Here is a 21,433-nt window from a genome sequence, read left to right as displayed (position 1 = left end):
AGCTGTTTTTCAATGCCATGTTGCCTCAAGCAACAAAATGTCCTATTGACATTGTGTCATTTTGTATTCTTTGATGTTTTTGATGCTGTATTGTTAGGTTTAGATTGGAAAAATTGAGCTTACCTCCCCCTTTTTTCAATTTTCTGTCTCTAATCCAAAGGGACAGGATAGATTGAACCATAGGAGTTGATCAATGTGAAATTATAGTTGAGACGCTTTGTTTCAAAGACCAAGTTTCATTCAGTCCTTTGGGATCAGATCACAATCATCCATTGTCATTGTGGATGAGGCTAGCAATTACCCCACTCAATACATCCAATTCCATCCACGTCTAGGTGTCTATGTGGGTTTAAGTTTGATTTGCCATACCGGAGAGACAGACAGAATGTCATAATAACAAAATTCCTCACAGGTCAGTGAGTGATTCAGCCCCATGTGTTCCATGGAAAATGCTCAGGTCAGAAGAAGATCAGTAGAATACACTGATCTGTGGATAAGCGTTTAGCCCCTTTCCAGTTTTCACTGTAGCTCAATCAGCTCTGGTCACCAGCAGCAAACTTGCAGGTACTGTCTACTTCTGTAGTTTCATAACCCAAAATACTCACCTCACTCACCTCTGGTGGTATTTAACCTTGCTGATATTTTGGTTGTATGTGGCCATGCAGGTTTTGAGATATCCATCTCTGCAATTTCTGCCTCCACCCCACTACAATTGAAGAGTTTTGTGGTGCTCACATCACTGAAACACTACATTAAATAATTCAACACAGACATCTCTTTCTAGAAGCAGTGCCCCCATTATTGATAATGATTCACAGAAGATGCTGTCAACAGTTTTCAAAAGGACTATTTCGTCAGATGAAACAATATCCAGTGGATACATCCATGGTGAAGTTTGTGGTTTTCCTAAAGTAACTGGACACACATGATGTTTTTTGTGTGCTCCTAGTGGCTAGATACCAGTAGTGAGTGAGTGAGAAAATATGGTTTTGTAATTTGGGTGAACTGACCCTTTAAGGACCCTTAAGCCACACACACACACACACACACACACACACACACACTGTTGGTGCCATATTGGTTGCTTTATAATGAGTAAACATGCAATTTCCAATGTCATAAACACCTGCAGAAAACTCAGACCATACCATTATAAAACATAGATGAGACAAATATGTGTGTGTATGAAGACCACCTGGGCTGTAGTGGAAAAGACGAAAGCACTGAGAGCAAACAGCAAGACAGCACTGTGCTGCAATCAAGAGAAAGCAGCTATAATGTAATGGGATGTTTACATGCATTGGGGCTGTCGTGAAGCGTCATTATATGGAGAGACCTCTTAATTCTTGAGCCGGATCTAGGCAGAAAAAAGTCACAAAGAATATCTGGCCTGGCAAGGGCTTGTTGTGGCCTTAGGGCTGATTTTAACCAGTTTGTTATGATGTTGTTGCTGTATTGTGCTGTTGCAGATCAGTTGACACCTACCATTAACATCTCATTTGTATTTTAAAGGTGCAGTGTGTAGGATTTAGTGGCAACTACTGGTGACATTGCAACAAACTGAATGACACATACAGTATAGCTTGCTATGGTGAATTTACATCATAAAGAATTATGGACATTTAAACAATACATTTGTTACTATAAAAGAGTTAGCTGCTTTAACAAATTTCATTCAAATAAAGAATCTACCACTTAAATAAATAAACCTTGTAGGGGTACCTCCATTATATGTGAAACAATCTGTGAAACCTCTGTGGTGATTAGGCAATAGAAGAGCCCTGTCAACATTTATCCACTCATCCATCACACTGCTGTTGGATTGACTTTAATGACCTTTCATTCAGTGTAGCCCATTGTGACAGAAACATGCACCAAACCATGAATATTTCATTGTTACAAGCTAGAACTTGACCAGGTACTGTACAACCCAACACAAGTGTCTCGGGCTTCACGCCAATTACTCAGGGTTTCTGTTTTCAGCACTTTTGTGTGTTTTTCTTTGTCTTTCTTGTCTTTGTCTGATCTTTTTGGCTACATTGTCCATTATCTGTTTTCATATCATTGGTGTTTGATTCATTATTATTCATTATTCAGGCATTTGGATAGGATCCACAAAAATGCAAGGATAACAACTTTAGTCAGCAGAGTGACAAATTGACAAAAAAAAAAAAAAACTCTGCATGAAATAAAATCTCATTCAAGTGCAGTGAAGTGTATCAACAGGAGAGGTATAATTTATGTCAACTCTGATATTTACTATCAAACCAAAGAGTTTTATTTCATAAAAATCAGCTGGCACCCAAAGACAGATCTTAACTGTCCAGTGCCAAACAGGCAGGCTGTTGAAGGTACCTCTTGGCTGCATTGCAGATATAAAATTCATATTCTGTGGCTGAAACTTGATCTTCCTCCTTCTCTCTGCAACAGGGCCTGAACAGAATGTAATCATGGGAGCAACACAGGATCCGTCTTCTGTTCTACCTGCCAGTTTGTATCTCTCTTTTTTCAAATTCTTTCTGCAACAATTAAAGAGGTCACCTTAAAGGGCTAATAAAAGTATGACAGCCAGAATTTTATTTTCCACTGAAGGCAGAATATTACCATTGTTGCTGTGCTGACAGTTTTGGGGATCCTGTATCTCACTGCTCAAAAACAAACTGTCAAACATCTTTTCACACGTGCCTCAAGAACAGACATAAGAAAAACACCAAGTGAAAAGTGTTATGTTATCCTATCAAGCACTGTATAGTGTAAACCTGTCATGTAACATCTGGTAAAAAGTGTCATGTGAATTATTCTCTTTCTTCTCAAATGTACAGTACATACCAAAAGCAAGGAGTGTAACTGTCAGAGGAAGCCTTGCACCATGTCTCTATAGTGAAATATCACCATCACTCAATTCTGTCCTAGAGAGCACTCAACAGTTGCTCAAACAAGCACTTTTGACTGTTCAGTGTGAGGGCTAAAATGAAAAAAAAAAAAAAAGCCAGCTCCACAATGGTGAGAAGGGAAATTAAAAACAATGAGCAACTAGGAATTGCTTTTCTAATATGTTATATATATATATATATATATATATATATATATATTTCTTTTTTGTGATCAATTTTTAGTGGTATTTAAGTAATATGTCTATTTCTGTATGACTTGTGCAGGTACAGCTGAGACTAAAAACAAAAAATAAGAAAAGTAACAAAAAAAAAAAGATGACTGTGAGTGAGTAAGTCGCTGGGGGATCAACCGAGCAATTGAATGAGTAATTCAACAGGAGTGTGAGCTGGGGACTGATCAGCTGACTGACAGACAGTGAGACAGCTGACTGATTGTCTGAGTGACTGATGTCCAGGTAAAGCTTTACTGGTTCTTAGCATACTAATTGTGACATTGCACAGGCAACGAGAGGAGAGTGAAAGTGAGAATGGAGGAGAGTGAAAGTGAGAAATAGAAACAGAGATGGAATAGCAGCAGGTGAGCAGAGGGAGCTGCGTGAAGCTTCACTGGAGTGCAGTTCCAGGCTGCTCTAGATAAGACTCAAATAGGAAATTGCAATATGGAGGCTCGGTGTCTCAAGTGGAATACTAAGAGATTCTGTGTGTGTATATGTGTGTGTGTGTGTGTGTGTGTGTGTGTGTGTGTGTGTGTGTGTGTCTCCGTAAGTATTCAGTGGAGGACAGTGTGACATCCCCTCCCAAATTCCTAATGCATTTGCTTTATGACTATTACCATTGCACTAAACTTTGTAAGTCATATGGAACTGTGTAATTGCTCTAATTATGAAGCCTTACCTTCTCTCTATCTTCTACAGAACACTGTACTTAGCCAGCAGGATGTATTTCAATTTCAAAATACTGCAACATCACGGGAAGGATAAGCAACTGCCTACAGTAATTTACAACATTTTCTGAATGTAAACGTTATTTCTTTTATTTTTCTTGTGTGTAAAATTCTTCTTCTATAATGTTTGTGAGGCTTCAAAGGACATATTTAATTTCCAACAGATCTGCAGAGCAGCCAGCAGGGGGGAGTGCTGACCTCTGCTAAATGTGACAGAAAATACACACACACACACACACACACACACACACAAAATCATGTATTTGTTCCATTGCTCATTTAGAGAAAGACTACTTACAACCACATGATACTGTGTAAGCCTTGCACATAATGTTAAATATTTCAATTTCAGTATTCATATGAGAGAGTTTACTGTACTATTCTGAAAAGTGACCATCACACACAACTTCAGTCAAAGAGAAGCTGCCAGCATGATCCTGCCAAACTGCTGACTGATCATTTTTTTACACTGGCAAAATACAAATGTGCCGTATCCATTCAGAATCACAATTAACTTTTTTCTTGCCAAGAACAGCATCAGAGAGAGGAATGTGTTACTGCAATTCAAGCACTGGTGATATACTCACTTGTACAAGTGAGACTGTGCAAGGACCACAGAACATAGAAAATAAGGGACGTTCATGGTACAATATACTCCAAATATACTCCACTTCTCTGCTTGTGCATCGGATGGACAGATGCGCTTTTTTAAAATCATTACAGCTATCTACACAGGCCACATGACGACATTTCACGTTTCACATGCTTCAAACTGGTGAGGGCTAGACTTTGAGAATTAGAACAACACCTTCCACAGTTTTTAGTATTTATAAATGATGTGACGTGACTGACAGTGAGGTTGACAATAAAGATAAAAAAAAGAACCACTCTGTCTTTCTCAATTCACAGAACTTTATTTTCTAGGAAAAATAATTTCATTAATTTATCAGCAACGGTTGACAATGGTTGGATTTACAGAGGGATGATAGCACTGCCGGTCTCCTGATAATTGCGGGAAGTAATAGAGGTTGCAAACTAAGTTAGCCAAGAAGCAAAGCTATGCTAAGCTAGGCTAGACAAACAAATCACTGGGGTCCAAGCTGGCTGTTCAGTTGCAGTAGTTCTCCAGTTCAAACATGCTGCAGGGCCGGTGGCAGCACTGCTCCACAATGCCTCGCTTCACCATCATCTCCATCTGGTCCTTGAAGGCGAACTCGGCAACCTCGTTGTCGCTGCCTGCTGGTGCTGCTCCGCCTGCCTTTGGAGGTAGGAAACCTGATGGGACAGGCATTTAAAGGCAAAAGTCAAAAGTGCTGGTTTAAAGTTAGCCCAAACAAAGCTTGTAGGGATTGAACTGAGAGCTGTGTGTGTGAGATGGCCCTAAAATGTCATGGGATAAACCCCTCTCACACATACTAGTCTTAAATGTTGCTCTGCTATTATTATCTGGCCTAAGTGTGCCTGCATCAGGGACCCTAAAGTTCTTAGTTATAAAATATAGTACGCCTTGGTGATGTTATTTTGTGCTGTTAAGTGTTTTGCAGTTGGTAGTCTCACGCAGCGCAGGGTCGACGTCTCTCCTGGGGTTGTAGAAAAAGCCTCTGTCCCCGCAGACCAAGTTTAGGGCCTCGACCAGGTGAGAGCCACACAGGTGCTGTGATGAAATGGCTTTGGAGCCTGGGCACAACATGACCAGTAGGACCAGCAGAGAGGCAGACTGGAGCCACAGCGCTGCCATGATGGAGAAGAGCTAGACACACAAACATGTTTAAATGAGAACATAGAAGCAGGAAAGCTCTGATCAACACAAGATGGAGAGGAAGAAGAAGAAGAAGAAGGGAGAGAGGAATGAATAAGAAAAGACAAAGAGGGAGAACTGGACAGTGAGAATCACAGGAGTAGAGAGAGACGGACGAAAATAGGAAGTCAAAGAGATGAGAATAAAAGGAGAGGTAGTGGGAAGGACCAAAAAGGATCAGCAAAAGAAGAGAGGAAGTTGATGGAGGAGATGTGCTGAGTTGGAGAATAGCTCACCTCTAAAGTCACAGAGGGGGGAAAGAAGAGAACAAGAAGGTGTATATAGATAGTCTGAGTAGTGGAGGAGGTGGAGCTCACCTGTGGAGTTAGAGGAGGAGGGGACAGATGTGTTGATAGGAGTAGTGAAGAACAGATAAGGAAGAGATGATGGCGGGGTAGATAGGGAAGAAAAAGATGAATGGGTAGATAGCGGCGAAGGAGTGGAAGATGGAGAGAACAGCTCACCTTCAGAGTCTGAAGAAAAGGAGGAGATGGATGAGGGTTGGTTGGTGTAGAGACGAAGTGAAGGCCTCTTCTCCATTAATACTCCCACCACCACCTGGACACGCCCTCTGTTGTGTCGAAGTTGGTGTCAAAGTTGCCAGTCAGCAGATGTTAAGTGACAGTTTAGTCACTGATTGACTGGTTCGCCGGAAACACTTTGCAACAACACTTAGTAAAACAAACCAAGCTAATGAGCCAGCATGATCTGATCACCTCTTACTCAGAAATACTGATCACCTTTCAGCCTTCTGCTCTTTTTGCTGAGCAACAGCCCACTAATTACTCAACGTATAGTTCAAGACAGGCACATGGCTACGTAGACAGTTTATCCCACCATATGAAATTCTACAGAGGCCAGCAAAGGGCAACACATGACAATCGTTGCTGGGTCAGGATTTAATTTCCTGTTTCGGGAAAGCTGTGATTTTATCACATTTACTCCCTAAATTGGACTGTCCTTGCTTCTGTACCTTAATTGAGTTCTTCTGTCCGTTTGGTGTGTCAAATGACACAAAGCTACTGTATGTGACACAGCAGGTGTACATTGCACTTAGATCTCAGGGATTTTTTTTTTTAATTCATTCATTTCATTTAAAAAAAAATGTCACCCTCAAATTACCAAGGATTTCCTTTAATAATAGTGTTAGTTAGTTAGAGTGTGCACTAATGTGTGATCAAAATTATGTGGACACCAAAATATTACATCCATATGTGATTGTTGAACATCTAATTCCAAAAAATGCTCTTGGAACACCCCCCACTCTTCTGGCAAGGTTGTCCACAAGAGTTTGAACTCTGGCTGCAGGCATCTGCTCCGATTCAGCCACAAGAACATGGATTTGGGCAGTGATGTTGGGTGATAAGGCCTGGCTCTTTGCCTCTTTATTCCGCCAGTAACTTTTAACCTTGCAGCCAAGATCCCTCAGAGCTCTCGATAATAATTGAGGGTTATTAAGTGTTAATAGGGCATGAAATGCTAAAAACAATTATGATTATGTTATGATATCAGTGATGCAAAGGCCTGAAGCTTTTTTGTCATCACTTAGCAATAATGTAGGCACAAGCCATGAACAAGTCTGACAGACAAATTGTAAAACAATCGGATGGATGGATGGATGGACTTTTTAATACTGTATACACTCAATGTACTGTATACACATACTATACAAATCACCTTAGCTCCATTTAGCACAGACATACTTAAACAGTAGCAACTCTTCACTCTCTACCCACATAAAGAGCATAAATCAAGATAGAGGTAATCCATGTTGCACATTATGACATTGTTTTATAGTGACTCATGGAAGTAATGGCATAATAAAAATACAGCATATGAGGTAAAATAGATACATTTTGTCACTTAGCAAGCCTACTGACAGTTGCATTAACTTGTGGTCCTCAGAGGGAAGGAAGGTTTCTTAATTATCCTTTTAGCTGGTTGAAGCAAAAACTGCACAATATGGTGGCAGAGACACTTTTTGGCTCACTGTGGGTACATGAACTGTTCACTTTAATCTTCATCAGGATATAACTCATGAATGGGGTGGAAGGGGAGTACTGGATGAGTTTTTTTCCCATCTTTTTGAACTGTCTCTCCAAAGAGCTATCCTTGTGACACTGCTGAGGCACCAGCATCAAGCATGATACTGCCATATTATAACTAACAGGACATCCTAAGGTGGACACACCCTATGTAGCAAATATGGGTTGGAAATATATGAAATAGGAACTTGAGGGACTTTGAAATTAAATGACTTCCACACACAAAAGAGTCATGACTACATAATGATGAGAGAGAATGTGCATACAATACACAAAGAGCGAAATGGAAATGCAATGACTTGTCGAACATGGGATATGACACAAATTGCATGACAGCAAGTAAATTAAGAAATTATAATTTTCATAAATATGTTGGCTTGTTTAGTCATGACAACACAAGAGAGGTGATAAAAATAAAATGGTGGGAGAGCAAGGGAGTGATCAATAACTGAAACAACTTTAAATGTAATGAGGAAACTGCTATAGGCTAGTGAAAACACATAATAACACATTACTTTTAAAGCACAGTGGCATTTTTTCTGCCTTTTCTGCCACACCACTTCCCTAAGTGGATATGCAATGGCTCCTTGGCCTGACCGTTTTTTTATTATTGATCCCACTGAACTTGTTGTCCAGCTGGAGGGCCTGGATGTTTTAGAAGGCACTTGGAAAAAAAAACAAACAAAAAAAAAACCTCACTGATAGCCAGATCCGGAAGAGGCTCTGTTGTTCAAGTCATCATCCATTTCAATGTAAACCCAGTAGACGCATTGAAGCGGTTCTTGTGAGACTCAGCAGTAGTCTAAAATCTAAAATGGTTCAGCATCAGCCTCTTAAAGATTTTCACAATGAGTGATGTTCAATATTGGTGGAAACAAATTTATAATAAAAGCACTTATTTAAAATTACTTTTTAACAACAGCAGTTCTGTACTTGCTTTGAGTAGTTGTGGTGGTTAGAAGGTAATCTACACTGAAACTACACTAAAAGGTGTCAAATGAAAGACATTGTAGAGCAGTAAATTACCATTCCCACTCCGTCCTTTCTGATAAATTGGGCCCCAAACCTTTAGGTCCCTAATAGCTGGTGCTTATAAAGTTATGCTGCCACGTGCTAGCCCTTAAACTTGGATGGCGGCTCTTGTTTTTTTGCTCCCTGAGTTGATCAGATTTGGGAATTCATTGAGGCGACATGGATAGAGCCTAAGCAGGCTTAACCTACCAAATGCGTCTTCACTCAAGTAGACAGAATACAAGTTTAATATGCCATTGCATCCCTGTATCTAGTCTAAGAATAAGAACCACTAAACATTTACCCCACCAATAGTGGGCAATTGTGGTTAACAACATGTGTGTCCCTGCCATCTAAAGCAACAGTTACAACACAGATGTCAACCAAGTGCAGTATGTAAATGTTAAATGAATTACACTTGTATAGCGCTTTTCTATTTTTGCAGAGAAAGAAAATAAATTCATCACCCTTTGCAGTTTTGGATTCAGTGTCTTGCTCAAGGACACATTGACATGTTGAAAGGACAGGAGAAGCTAGGCAACGAACCACAAACCTTGCAATTAATGGATAACCTGATCCACCTCCTGAGCCACAGCCACTGCACATTACATCTCGTGTTCCTCATCATGAGGAAAATAAATAACCTTGCTTAGGGTGATGTTTCCACCACAGACTGGGTTCTGCAGGGACTGCAGTACTTTGAAGCTGCTGTACAGAAGCTGCTTAACCCAACTGTTTAACATGCTCTGTTAGTTTGAGATATGGCCCAGTTATTGTGCACTTCATACTGTATGATGGATCTTACTACTGTTCCAATAAACATTAACAAATAAAACGATAAACAAAAAAGGTAACACCATGGGAACACTTCAATATCAGACCCACTCCCAAGTCTCACCCTTCAGTATGCATTGTATTCTTCAGTGATAAGAACAAAGGCACACATTAATCAATTTGTTATCTAAATAATATATATTAAACACACAATATGTAATTTCAGCAGCTAGGGGTCTCAATCAAAACAATAACAAAAGTGAGTGTGATGACGGTGTGAAGTAGCGTGGGATCATGAGAATTGTTGTCTGAATTGTTAAACAATCAGCTTCTTCGAGTTAGGATTACTCCAGTGTTAATCGTTCAGGATGTTTTTACCAGGAGCCAAACTGTTAGCAGAGGTCTCCTCCTCCCCACAACAAACAGACCAGGTGATTAAAACAGCTGAAAACACTGAATAAAACAGTTTCATGTAAAAAAAAATCAGTGTTTCTCTGATGCTGTTCGGCTGGCATCAGATGTCCGGTAGGGGCTGTTAGCTGAGCTGCTGCTAATGTTTGCTTAGCTTGTTTCTCTGATGTCTTAAGATCCAGACGTTCAGCAAGTGTCTATCAGGAGCGCAATTATTCGCAGAAGTCTCCTCCTCTCCAAAAACAAACATACACGAGAATTAAAAACGTAAAAATACTGAATAAAGCTGTTTCATGTAAAAGATCAATGTTTCTCTGACGATGGTCGGCAAGCACCACACTTCTGGGACGGGCTGATAGCAGAGCTGCTGCTAACGTTCGCCCAACTTGTTTCTCTGAAAACTTAAGATCCAGACATCCGATGTAGTTAAAAACCAAGATCTAAAAAGTTTATCATAAAAATGTGGCTTAAAACCAAGTAAAAGTCAATTTATAACAGTTTAATTTAATTTAGTTCGACAGAATTCTGACGAACAACCACAATGCAGACATATTATCTTGTATGCATATACTCTTTGGTAGATGCCATTGTGGCAAACAGCCACAACGCCATTGTATTATCTTGTAGGCATATGATCTTTGGGAGATGCAATTGTAGTGGACAAACACAACGCAGACACATGCATTTTGTGTGCGTATACTCTTTGGTAGAGGGGGTATAATGCTATTGACAGGGAATCAAATGAAATGGACCGTTACCTTGATTAAAATTACAGATTTGTAATATATATATTTTGAGTTTTTGCACCAGCGCTAATAACATTTTGGCTAACTAAAGACTTCCTAATACATTTTGAATTGCTTCACTTACTGCCCAAACATCAGCCAACCAAATATAAATAATAAAAACCATCTTCACCTTGTTGTAGTACCAGCTAAATTAGCTGGCTCTGCCAATTTTAAGATAAACTCAGTGAAACCAAAACAAGAGAAAGAGTGCAATGAACAGTAACTGTCACATATTACAAGTGTGTCATGTACAGTACATATTGTATGTTAAGACAAGTACAAGTCTGATACAGACTGATACAGTGTGCTGGTTGAAATATTTCATGTATCCAAACCTATGTTGGATACATGTAATAAAATAAAATAATTGCTGTAACTTTGGCAGTTTTTGCCCCAGAAGTGGCAATTTTTATCTACTGAGAGGAAAACCACTTATCATTCAACCTTTAAAATTATTTCATTTCAAAACTTTTGTTTGGCAATTTGGATTCTTTTACATAGTAAACAACAAAATGACCTTTATTTACCATACCTTGAAAAAGTGAGACAGCACTGCCCATTTAATGTCACTTCATTTCTGAGAGGGATTTGACAATGCAGCAGCCCATCACGCTCAACCTAAAAGGGTATCATGTGATATGTTCTTTTCTCAAATGTAATCTAGTATTGTCTTTGCACCACAGAGTCTCTGGATAGTATGAATATTTAAATTCCATATGCACACAAACAGGGAAAAAGGTCTGAGTGCTACATTACTTGTATTCAGATGATTGTGAATTTTTTTTCTGTCAGTGTCTGTGAGAATCACTGCGAACTTGCCAAGGACTACTAAGGACTCTTTTGATACAAAAAAAGTATCAAAATGGGGTTTGATTAAATGAAAATCTTAAGAATTATAACTTTAAACAAAATGATTTGGTCCTGATTGAAATCTAACAACCTTTTGTTCTGTGATTGAAATTGTAAGGTGTGTGAAAGAAAGCCAGAGCAGAAAGGGGGTGGAAACCTTCAAGATCATTGTTATTTCACCCTCAACCAAGATGCACTCAGCACTCATAGTCAGTTTCCATGGTTTTATTCTGTTACTTTAGTGATTATTTTAACAGCCTACTGCACAATATACATTCTGATTCATGGGTCATTTTAATGCTGCTTTTAGCATGGCACATAGGACATTTCACTTTCATCAGCCAAAGCTGCTCATTTAATGTGAGTCACTCACAGACCTGTTAGCTATCTGGTAAGTTTTGTCTCATGAGTTTGTGACATAGCGAAGCTGAGATAATGCTTGGTTGTGCAAATGTAGACTACACTAGATTTACTCATAAACATGACATTCCAAGCAATTAGCTGACATTTGCCCAGAGCCATGACTTAGCCAGTAGCAAGGGTTCAAGATGCTCAAGATGATTGTGAAATTAACTGAAGCTAGGATAAAATATGTGAGCCCCTGATTAAAGAAGATTTATTTTGGTAATCTTGGATAGAGCCTACTTTATCAAATATGAAGCCTGAGATTCTTTAAAATGTTGTCAGAGGGACTTGGCAACATGATATTTAAGACAAGACTAACCTAATCCTCTCCTTAAAAATCAAATGCATCACTAAATTACTCTTATATTGGGAATTTGTTGTTCTGATTAGCATGGACTGTACGCAAACTCTGGTAAACATCTACAGTTTTCATTCAGAACACAATCTACATTTTATTATGCAGTGTTCAGTGGCACTGCTGCGAGTAATTTTGATTCCAAATGGATGCCATACAGCAATGCTGCATTTATTCAGGAACTCAGTGTTTTTTTTCCATGATGTGAGGTTTTTGCAGAACTGCTCAAATATGAACATCCATCTAAACACCCTCAATAGTCACACGTCCACACAAACACATGCAAACAAATGCCAAAGCCAATTGCACATCAAATGCAAAACCAAGAAGCAGCTCCAAAATAGACTGAAAATAGTAGTTGCTATGAATAATGCACAGGCCTGCAAATAGGTGAGGATTGATTTAAATGTATTACTTGTCGAAGTGATTTGATACCATCGCACATTCTCTGAATCGCTCAACTGTGCAAGAGCATGTGTGGCGTACAGGCAGGCCTCTGAATAATTATGTGACATTATATGGAAATGGAAACTGCAAGCATGCCTTTAGCCACTGAATTGATGTTATTTTGTATATGATGTGACCCTACAATCATGATTAGATTTTTAATGGGTTTAGGATAAAATAATCAATCTTGAAGGCAAAGGGTACACAAATACAATTATACAATTATACAATTATCATACTCACCCTACCTTTCAGCTGTATTGTTTTCATTATTGTCATTAGATTATTCCAGGGTGTTTGGGATATTTCTGTGCATCAATCCTAGCAAATATCTAACTAACAATTTGCATAGTTTCAATTCTGTAAGCATAGTTAACAGTTTGCACGTAGCTACATTGATAGTGAGGCAATCTAGTTTTGCACAAACAAAAGGCAATACCATGAAATGTTACATTTTACCTTACCTTACCTAGTTGTAACCTATGTGTCACTTGAACACTAATACTAATTCTGGTACAACTTTGTCCAGTAATGCTGATAATGGTGTACTTTGCTGTATTGTGGCAGCCATCAGCAGTGGAAAATAACTAAGTACATTTACTCAAGTACTGACTTATACTAGTTACTTTCAGATGAAGATTTGATACAATGGATAACACGACAAGCTTTTAAAATACAACACATTGTTAGAGGTGAAACCAGTGGTTTCCAACCTTTTTGGCTTTGGAAAACTTACAGAAAGCAGTGTGTAGTCGGGGTCATATTTCAGATGTCTATGAATTGTTAACAGCTCCACCAAATAGTGATTTTTCCCTCTAAACTTCTCACATGGTTTCATTTCAATAAATATTCAAAACATACAAGATCCGTTGTTTTTTCTTCTTTCCTCTGCCATTAATCATCTCAGATTTATCTGGTGACCCTTTGGAGGGGCCCGACTCCTAGGTTGGAACCACTGGACTAAACTAGCTCACTGTAACTAGCTCCACCTCGAGCAGCTACAACAGTAACATGCTGCTCACACACTGCTTCAGTATTAATAATCTAATGATGTCATATATAATAATATATCACTCAGAGGAACCAAACCACTACCTTTACTTTCATACTTTACTTATGTACTTTTACTTAAGTAGGATTTTTCATGCTGGACCTTTACTTTTAATGGAGTATTTTTTCATTGCTGTATTGGTATATTTACTTCAGTAAAGGATCTGATCCACTGGTAAAGGATCTTCCACCACTGGCAGCCATTTTCAGTAGGTCCACACTTAGCATCTTATTCAACTAGAGATTTTACAAATCTTATGTATCATGAGTGTTACTTATATGCCATTGCATTTGCGAAACCTTTTTAGCCGAGATACACATACTTGATGTGTGCAAAGAAGAAGTGCTAAGTTAAAAAAAAAAATGCCAAGGACATTGCTGTGGATTGCAAATTATGTGTAGGAAAAAAAATGGCTTTCCACTCCTCCTGAGGTTACTGATTAAATAACTAAAAAGCACAAAAAGGCACAATTCAACTTTTGGATTTTTAGGTGTCCAACACAAAACTATAATTAGTAGTAGTTGTAGGAACAGGGCAAGGAAAAAATAACATAATTGCTTTTAAATAAGTAAAGATTAAAATTCTATATCTCTGAGTTGTATATAAGAGCTCACAAGAGTGAAACACACTGAAGGTCCTGTCGTATTCGAAAAAAAATGGTTCTCAGCAATTAGATGACAGTGTCGAAACAAGCACACAGAGACGGGCTGTCAAACTGCTGAATGAGCTGGTTTCAACTCAGCCAGAGTCTGATAAATCTTTAGAAAGCGTTTGTGGCAACATGCATTAGTATCTATTTGTCTTTGTACTGTTTAAATAAAAAAGATAATTAGGCTTTCTTTATTGAAAAACCTCTTTCTGTCTCCTCACTGAGAGAGTATACAGATATACAAGTGGCGCTTATCAGTGTGCTATGCCTTAATGTCTACAATACAGACTGTTAGTCAAGCAGAGATATTTTTTTCATTAGCAAGCAAAGTACAGAACAGATAAACCTACATGAGACATGTATGTAATCAAAGAGAAATGTACATATAGTGTGCAAGGCAGCAAATTAATGGATGCTGTTCATTTCAAATCAATTTAAATAGAGAACACTTAATATTATGGCCACTTTTGTGGAGCCAAACAGTGTCCCTGAGTTACAACTCCAGTCTGAGGTAAGTCAGAGGTAGAAGAGCAGTTTCAATGAGCTTTCCTTAATAGCCGAGATGTGATTACTAGTGTCTATTGCACTTTACACACATTAGAGGGGTTTGGTGTGTAATACCAAACCCTCAATAGGTTTTAATGCAGCTCATAAATGTAAATACTAGATACTATAGTGTTTTCGAAAAGAGTCAGTTCATGGTTTGCAGTACAGCACTACATAAATTAATAAGTCTTCCATTTTCAAGTTGGAAACATTGGCAAGTGCCAAGTGGCTGAGTGGTCCATCAGTCTAAATATGAAAAATACTGGTGAATGTGCAACTGAGGGACAAAGCTTGAGAAATTTTATGAGCAAGACTGATGGATAGTTGGTAAAAGACAGAAATCTGAGCTGAGATTAAAGCTTTTAATCATGAATGAGTCAGTTAAGTTGTGTGCACATTATTGGATATTGAATATTATATACTTAACTGACTGGTATCCTGCTCAGAATTATTCTGAAAGGCAGCAATGCTACCATAGATATGGGCACTGTTCTCACACTGTTACCCCCACACCAAGTCAAAATTGCATCTTAGAATATTAAGAATATTAAATGATTTAATTACTATGCTACGATTTATTACATGACATGAAAGGAGAATCTCTACTTATAAAAGCACCCACCCTCCTTTGCCATTTTGTACTTTATGTTCTTCCCTCCCACAAATACTGCAGAGGTTTTTGCCTTCTTCCACTGTCAGAACACAATTTCTGACATTGGTTATTGGAAAAAATAAAATATTAATATAAGCCAGTACAGACTCAGCCTTACTTGCATTAAAATTTGCAAATTTCATGTGCATTTTAATCTGTACTAGATGAATTATGTATACCTTTGGTGAGGTCTGTATATATGGGCCTAGGCCAAAAGAAAAAGAAAATAGTTAAATACTCCTGCTATATGATGTCTGAGTGAAGCTGAAACATCAGTACAATTTCAAATTACACTGCACCACCTGATCTGCATAAACACAACGTCAGCCATGTTGCTCCACACTAAACTATGGAGTCACAAATTGCTGGTTTCGACATTATCAGGATTTTTTGTGTTACCCTTGTAAATTGACAACCTTTAGGTTTTGACTGTTGGACACCATTTCTGGTAACTTGTGATGGTCATTCGTCTTTATATTTTATATTTTACAAAATAATATGAATTAAAAATAAAAACAATCATTACTGGTAGCCCCAGTAATAAATACTGAAATTCTGCAAGCTAACTGTAATGTCAGCCAAACTGTCAGATTAAATATATTTCAGGATAAATCTGATTAAAATTTTTTAATCTTTGAATTTAGATTTTATTTCTGTGGTTTTATGTTTCATGCTGAGCTTGCAAGTGAGAGACACACTAGATCGACACATGTGCTGTGTGGAAGTCCTAAGGAGACATTCCCCAGTCTATCAATCCTTCTCTCTCCCTCTCTCTTTGCTCTTCTCTCACTCTGGCTATTGTGTGTGTGCAACATAACTGGCTGGAACAATTAATTCCAGCAGTGTCCTGTCTGTTGCAATGAAAGCTCAGTTCAGTGATGTGCATGGTTTAAGATTTAATTATCCTTAGAGGTAGGAAGGTATGAACCGAGTACGTGTGTGTGTGTATGTGTGTGTGTGTGAGAGAGAGAGAGAAAGAATGAGAGAAAAAATGTTGGGTAGAAGGCAGTAATGGCTCTCACACCAGCAGCATTCGCATGCACAGAGGAGGGTGCAAGGTTATAATAAATGCAATGGGAGAACATTTACAGTAAACTTCAGCAGTTTGTAGACTCTACAAATAATTTTGGACTTGTGTGAGAAAAAGAGTTCAGGAATTAAATTACCTTACTTTCCCACCTTCTGTGTTGGAGAACATTCAAGGTTGCACTCTCTGATTCCACTGAATTACTTGATTCAGGAGCTATAAAGCTGTAGAGAGTCGTGGTGGCAAACAGCAATAAGGTCACTAGAGGAGCCTAAAATTGCCATGAACTGCTGTGTACATTGGTGCATACACCACAATGGTTGATAACACACTGTAGAGGATTTTAGTTGGCCTATAAATCACTAGAGGAACCTGACAGCAGAACCCCTAAGGCTCAAAAAGTTGTTTAAGCAAACTACTGTTATTGAGTTTTTTAGTGATAACACGTACATCCATATAATGTCTCCACTGTTTCTGAGCCACCTAGGCTTCAGGGTATTGTGAAGTCTATAATCCAAATTCATAATGCCCTGTGCTTCATGTACAGTCACAAAATTAATTCATTTTAAAAATAAAACAGCATTTTGTCCTTATAGCTGGGTATCTTCCTCTTCAGATAGTAACTTATAGCGCTAAATTCATGAGAATTTCACTCATGGCTTACAACTGCATCAGTTAAGTTGCGTCTAAGTACCTACAATTGAAGGTCTTTACAGGTCCACTCAGTTCCTAGAAACCAAGACCCACCCCTGGACCCAAGTAAGGCCTGAGCCAAATCATATTGCATCTGGTTGGGTCTTGGGGGGTCCTGTTTTATTGCTTTATCAAGTCGATATGTCTTATAAATATATGTTTAGCTGGCAGTGTTGGTGCTCTGTCTCTATTTGGGTTTGTTTGGATTGACAACATTTGGATCAATCATCAACCTTGTGTCTATTCAGATGGGTTCTAAATTTCCTTTGGTTGTTTTTGTATTGGGCTTCATTAAAAAAAAAAAAAGCACACATTGCTAACAAAGTATTTCATTTTTGGACATTTCACATTATATTTCATATGCACAGGTGGTCTTCTGATATCATGTGTGTAGACACATATTATACCTTTTATATGTGAGATGCACATTTAGTGATCTTATTAGCTCCTATAGCCCTATCACAGAGCAGCTAAGTAACATGGTGAAAAGCTGAAACTCGCTTGGTCCCCTTGAGTATATTTTGTTTTCTGATTGGCCTGGAACATTGTAGAACTGCACCGGAGAATGACTATAGAGATAAAACCTTTACTCTTTCTATACTGCACTTTAAAGTATAAAGTTATTATTGCAAAAAAGCTTTTAGTTTTACAGTCAACGATATTGTCATGGTTAGCACTGTTTACCAGAGAGAAAGTCCTGGGTTCCAGCCTGCTGGCCAGCAGGAATATCTATTTCTCCCTGTGTCTGCATGTGTTTCCTCTGGTACATATACTTTGACTGTGCTCTCTGAGTTTAAATGTTGTGTTGTGCAGCTGTGAGTTGAAAGGCAATGAGAGGCCTTGAGCAGGAAATGCTGTAATAGATATGGTAGTGTGTACAATACTATTGTCATGGTGTGCAGTCCTGTGTATTTGTGTCTATATGTGCACATGTTTCTGTGTGCTTGTGTGTGTATCCATGTGTCTGCTTTTTTGACAGAGACCAACTGCTCACAGCAGCTACATCAATGGCTGTAGGCATATAATTCTTCATATCAGCAATTCTTACGGATGGCAATGGAAATGAAAAAAGCCCCTGGAACAGCATTTGCTACGCATCACATATGGGTGTGTAACTTTATATAAAAATGTTTCAAATATCTTTATTTTTTTATTTTTTAGAACTTGGTCAGCTGTGAATGTAGATGTGAGCTATTTCTATAGCTATACACCTCTGCCAGTGCCACTTCACTGTCACAGCTAATAAAGATGTATTGTGAGGTAGAGTGCGGTGAAAATGAGCCGCTGAACATCTCACTGGCAGTGCTACACAACTCCCAGAAATCTGTATATCCTCATAAAACTGTGGGTTGACTGTCCTCTGCACTAAGAGTCCTATACTATTTGAAATATAGTAATTAGCTTTTAACAGAAGACTCCATTCAATTAATATTTTGAATATTAAACAAAAGACCCACACAAAGACCCAGAAGTTGTTTTGAAAATGATTGCAGTTCACTCTTTGGTGGAAACTTTACATAGACTTATAAATACTGTTGTTACTTACATATGTACTTCTCCTGAATGTAAGGGAGCAACAATATTCAAAACAAATTCATCTCCAGTTCCTGTAATTTTATCTAAGCAATTCAGACTGCAGTTTGCCCTCAGTTCCTTTCGTTCTATTAGACTGTCTAAATGATGAACTGCTGGCTATGAGATGTCAACTTCAACTTCAGTTTATTTATAGTGCAACATCACTCACTGATTCTTGCCACCCTTTAAAGGCTGTATAAAAACACAATACTGAAAAACAGACACAAAGATTCAGACAGAAAGATGTTGGATATGATCCCTTTGTGTGCACCAAAATATCAAGTTTTTATAGTGGCTCAAGTTTTTAAAGTAGCTCAAGTTTTTATAGTAGCTCATGTGGCTGTATTTTTTTGTGAATTTGAGTTTGAATGGCATGTTGTTGCCACCTTCTCAAATAAGGAGAGAGAAACTGCAGAGAATAAGCAATTCCACCCTTTACAAATGAAGAAAAACACTTTTTCAAAATCTGTTCCATCTCATACACCCACTTGAATTTGGCATAAAATTGTCAATTTTTAGGTATTTTCAGCAAGAGAGTATTTGTATTCCACCTTTGTGTCACTTTAACCATCCTCATCTCCTTTGCCACAAACAAAAAAGCCAGAAAGCTAGTGTATGGCTAAGTATTGTTACTTGGAGCCTGACCATTTGGGAAAAACCCAAGCAATTACCTTCCCAGGTGAGTAGGTGATCAGTTGCTTAATGTGATAATTAGGTAGCAGCAATGGAAATGTGCAGCATTTCTTTAAAAGGAGTTAAAACTGTCTCAGTATTTCATAGAGCTCCAGCTCTTAACGATTCTCATTGTGTGTGAGGAATAATAGCCACAGTTTTGCTCAAAGGTGAATCTCCTAAAAAAAAGGAAGGATCAGGGTTTCCCGATCAAAATCCAGCACAAACAAATGCTAATTACTGCCATCCCAATGATTTTAATTCATAATTGAATTTTTCACGCTCTTGTTGTTTCTACAATTATTTGAACGATGTTTTTTTTTTTTTAGAGAGGGGGGAGGGAACACCCTTCACTAGCTCCCTCATGCCAGCTGATTTTCTTAATAGCGCGTGAAATGGTGTTTGGCACACCTGGCACTTCTTGGACTCTTCAAGCTATGGTGTGGATGAGCAATAACTTACACATGATTGGTTAGCATAAACAAATAAAGCACTTGGGAGATCTCTTAAGATAGAGTCCCAGAAAAGCAAACAGCTGACAGTAAAAGTGGGAAGCAGAGAGGGGAAACTATAATGTTAAGTTTATATGACTTATTCTTTGGTCCATTTCATGGTGTTATTTTGATATTACACTGAATATTCTCACCCCTCATACAGTGCAACTGACAACCGTTATAAAAGAGCCAAAAACGTGTTGGCATTTTCATCAGGTACGCAGTAGTGGTTCTTAGTTGGCCACAGTAAGTGAAAACTGCTGTGTCTTGAAAAGGAATCTGGGCATGACATTGACTGTGCCACAATCAATCTAATTTGAGCCTCACTGTGGTGCAGCGTATACAGTGTGTTCTCTGAAGTCGGTACTGAGTGGCTCAAAGTATCAGCGCCTCCTGTCTGACAAATGAATCGCTCTCACTTATGCCTTGGCAGTTCAGATAATAAGATTTGTACTTCTGCTTTTCTTGCTAGCCTCCCAAAAATGAAAAAAAGTGTCTCTTTTCAGTACAGTGTGAAATATTTGTAGAACCATTCATATCAATAACCTGTTAGATGTATATGCACAAATTCATGAGGGAAATAAAAAAGAACAGGATAATAATCAAACAAAACAGGGTTGTTATCCCTAACGGTATCTTGTTTTAAAAAGCAATTGGAATTGTGTACCCCTGTTTGTTTTAAAGTGTTGGAACAGTCAGCCATTTAGAGGCCAGGACAGCTGATTGCAACGCCACCTGCACAGTGTTGGGAGGACTACTTACCGACGTCAGGTTCCATTTGCCGCATGGGCAGATCCGGCAGGTTATGAGGACGGCTGACCTCAATAGTCAAATGGAAGGTGCAGCGAGAATGGTTGCTTGTTGACTGGTAGTGCAGATCGCTACAAGTGGGTGAGCACACATCGTCTGATAAACACACACAGATCGCAGACGCAGGCCTGCTCGTGCAAATATTTGAGAGTGCAAACCAAGGACACACTGCTGAATGCTAAAACACACAAAACCTAAATTATTTCCCTCTCTCTCCAGTTTTATCTATTGGCACAGAACAGTCAAACAAAATCCACAGAACTGATTACACCCATATATACACATATACCAACCAAACATACCAAACATAAAATGCAGAAAGTTTCTAGTTTACTGTCCATGCGACATATGCACATATACACACACTTGCATTACCAGAGGTGACAATGCACTTCATTGTGAAGACTATATTCTTAAAGATGATCTGCTGAACAATTGTCTTATTATTTAGGGATGTGTCCCAATGCACCCAAAAAGTGATTGTTGTTGATGTGTATAAGATTTCCTTTAAGAAAAGAAGTTATAATCCTTAAGATTTCAGTTC

At 38.5% G+C, this 21,433-nt stretch overlaps 1 protein-coding gene across 2 annotated transcripts; it reads right to left on the bottom strand.

Annotated features, from left to right (window-relative positions):
- Positions 1-4,761: 4,761 nt before the first annotated feature.
- On the bottom strand, positions 4,762-20,948 carry LOC137195030 (insulin-like). Of its 2 annotated transcripts, XM_067607106.1 has the most exons (4): positions 20,842-20,948; positions 6,100-6,306; positions 5,395-5,587; positions 4,762-5,112 (listed from the first exon to the last, which is right to left on the bottom strand). In XM_067607106.1, the coding sequence occupies exons 3-4, from the start codon at positions 5,573-5,575 to the stop codon at positions 4,946-4,948; spliced, it is 348 nt and encodes a 115-aa protein (XP_067463207.1). In that variant the 5' UTR covers positions 5,576-5,587; positions 6,100-6,306; positions 20,842-20,948; the 3' UTR covers positions 4,762-4,945. The 2 variants fall into 2 exon arrangements, with proteins under 2 accessions (XP_067463207.1, XP_067463208.1); XM_067607107.1 differs by lacking the exon at positions 20,842-20,948 and having other exon boundaries at positions 6,100-6,663.
- Positions 20,949-21,433: the final 485 nt, after the last annotated feature.

The sequence above is a fragment of the Thunnus thynnus genome, chromosome 13 (genome assembly GCF_963924715.1).
Source record: "Thunnus thynnus chromosome 13, fThuThy2.1, whole genome shotgun sequence".
Classification (NCBI taxonomy): Eukaryota; Metazoa; Chordata; class Actinopteri; order Scombriformes; family Scombridae; genus Thunnus; species Thunnus thynnus.
This window is presented reverse-complemented; position numbering and strand designations above follow the sequence as displayed.

Bases quoted from the DNA above. Each gene is read 5' to 3' on its own strand.
- LOC137195030 (XM_067607106.1), bottom strand. From the start codon at position 5,575: ATGGCAGCGCTGTGGCTCCAGTCTGCCTCTCTGCTGGTCCTACTGGTC. The intron at 5,113-5,394 runs GTGAGACTACCA...CTGTCCCATCAG, and splicing joins AGACGTCGACCCTGCGCTGC to GTTTCCTACCTCCAAAGGCA.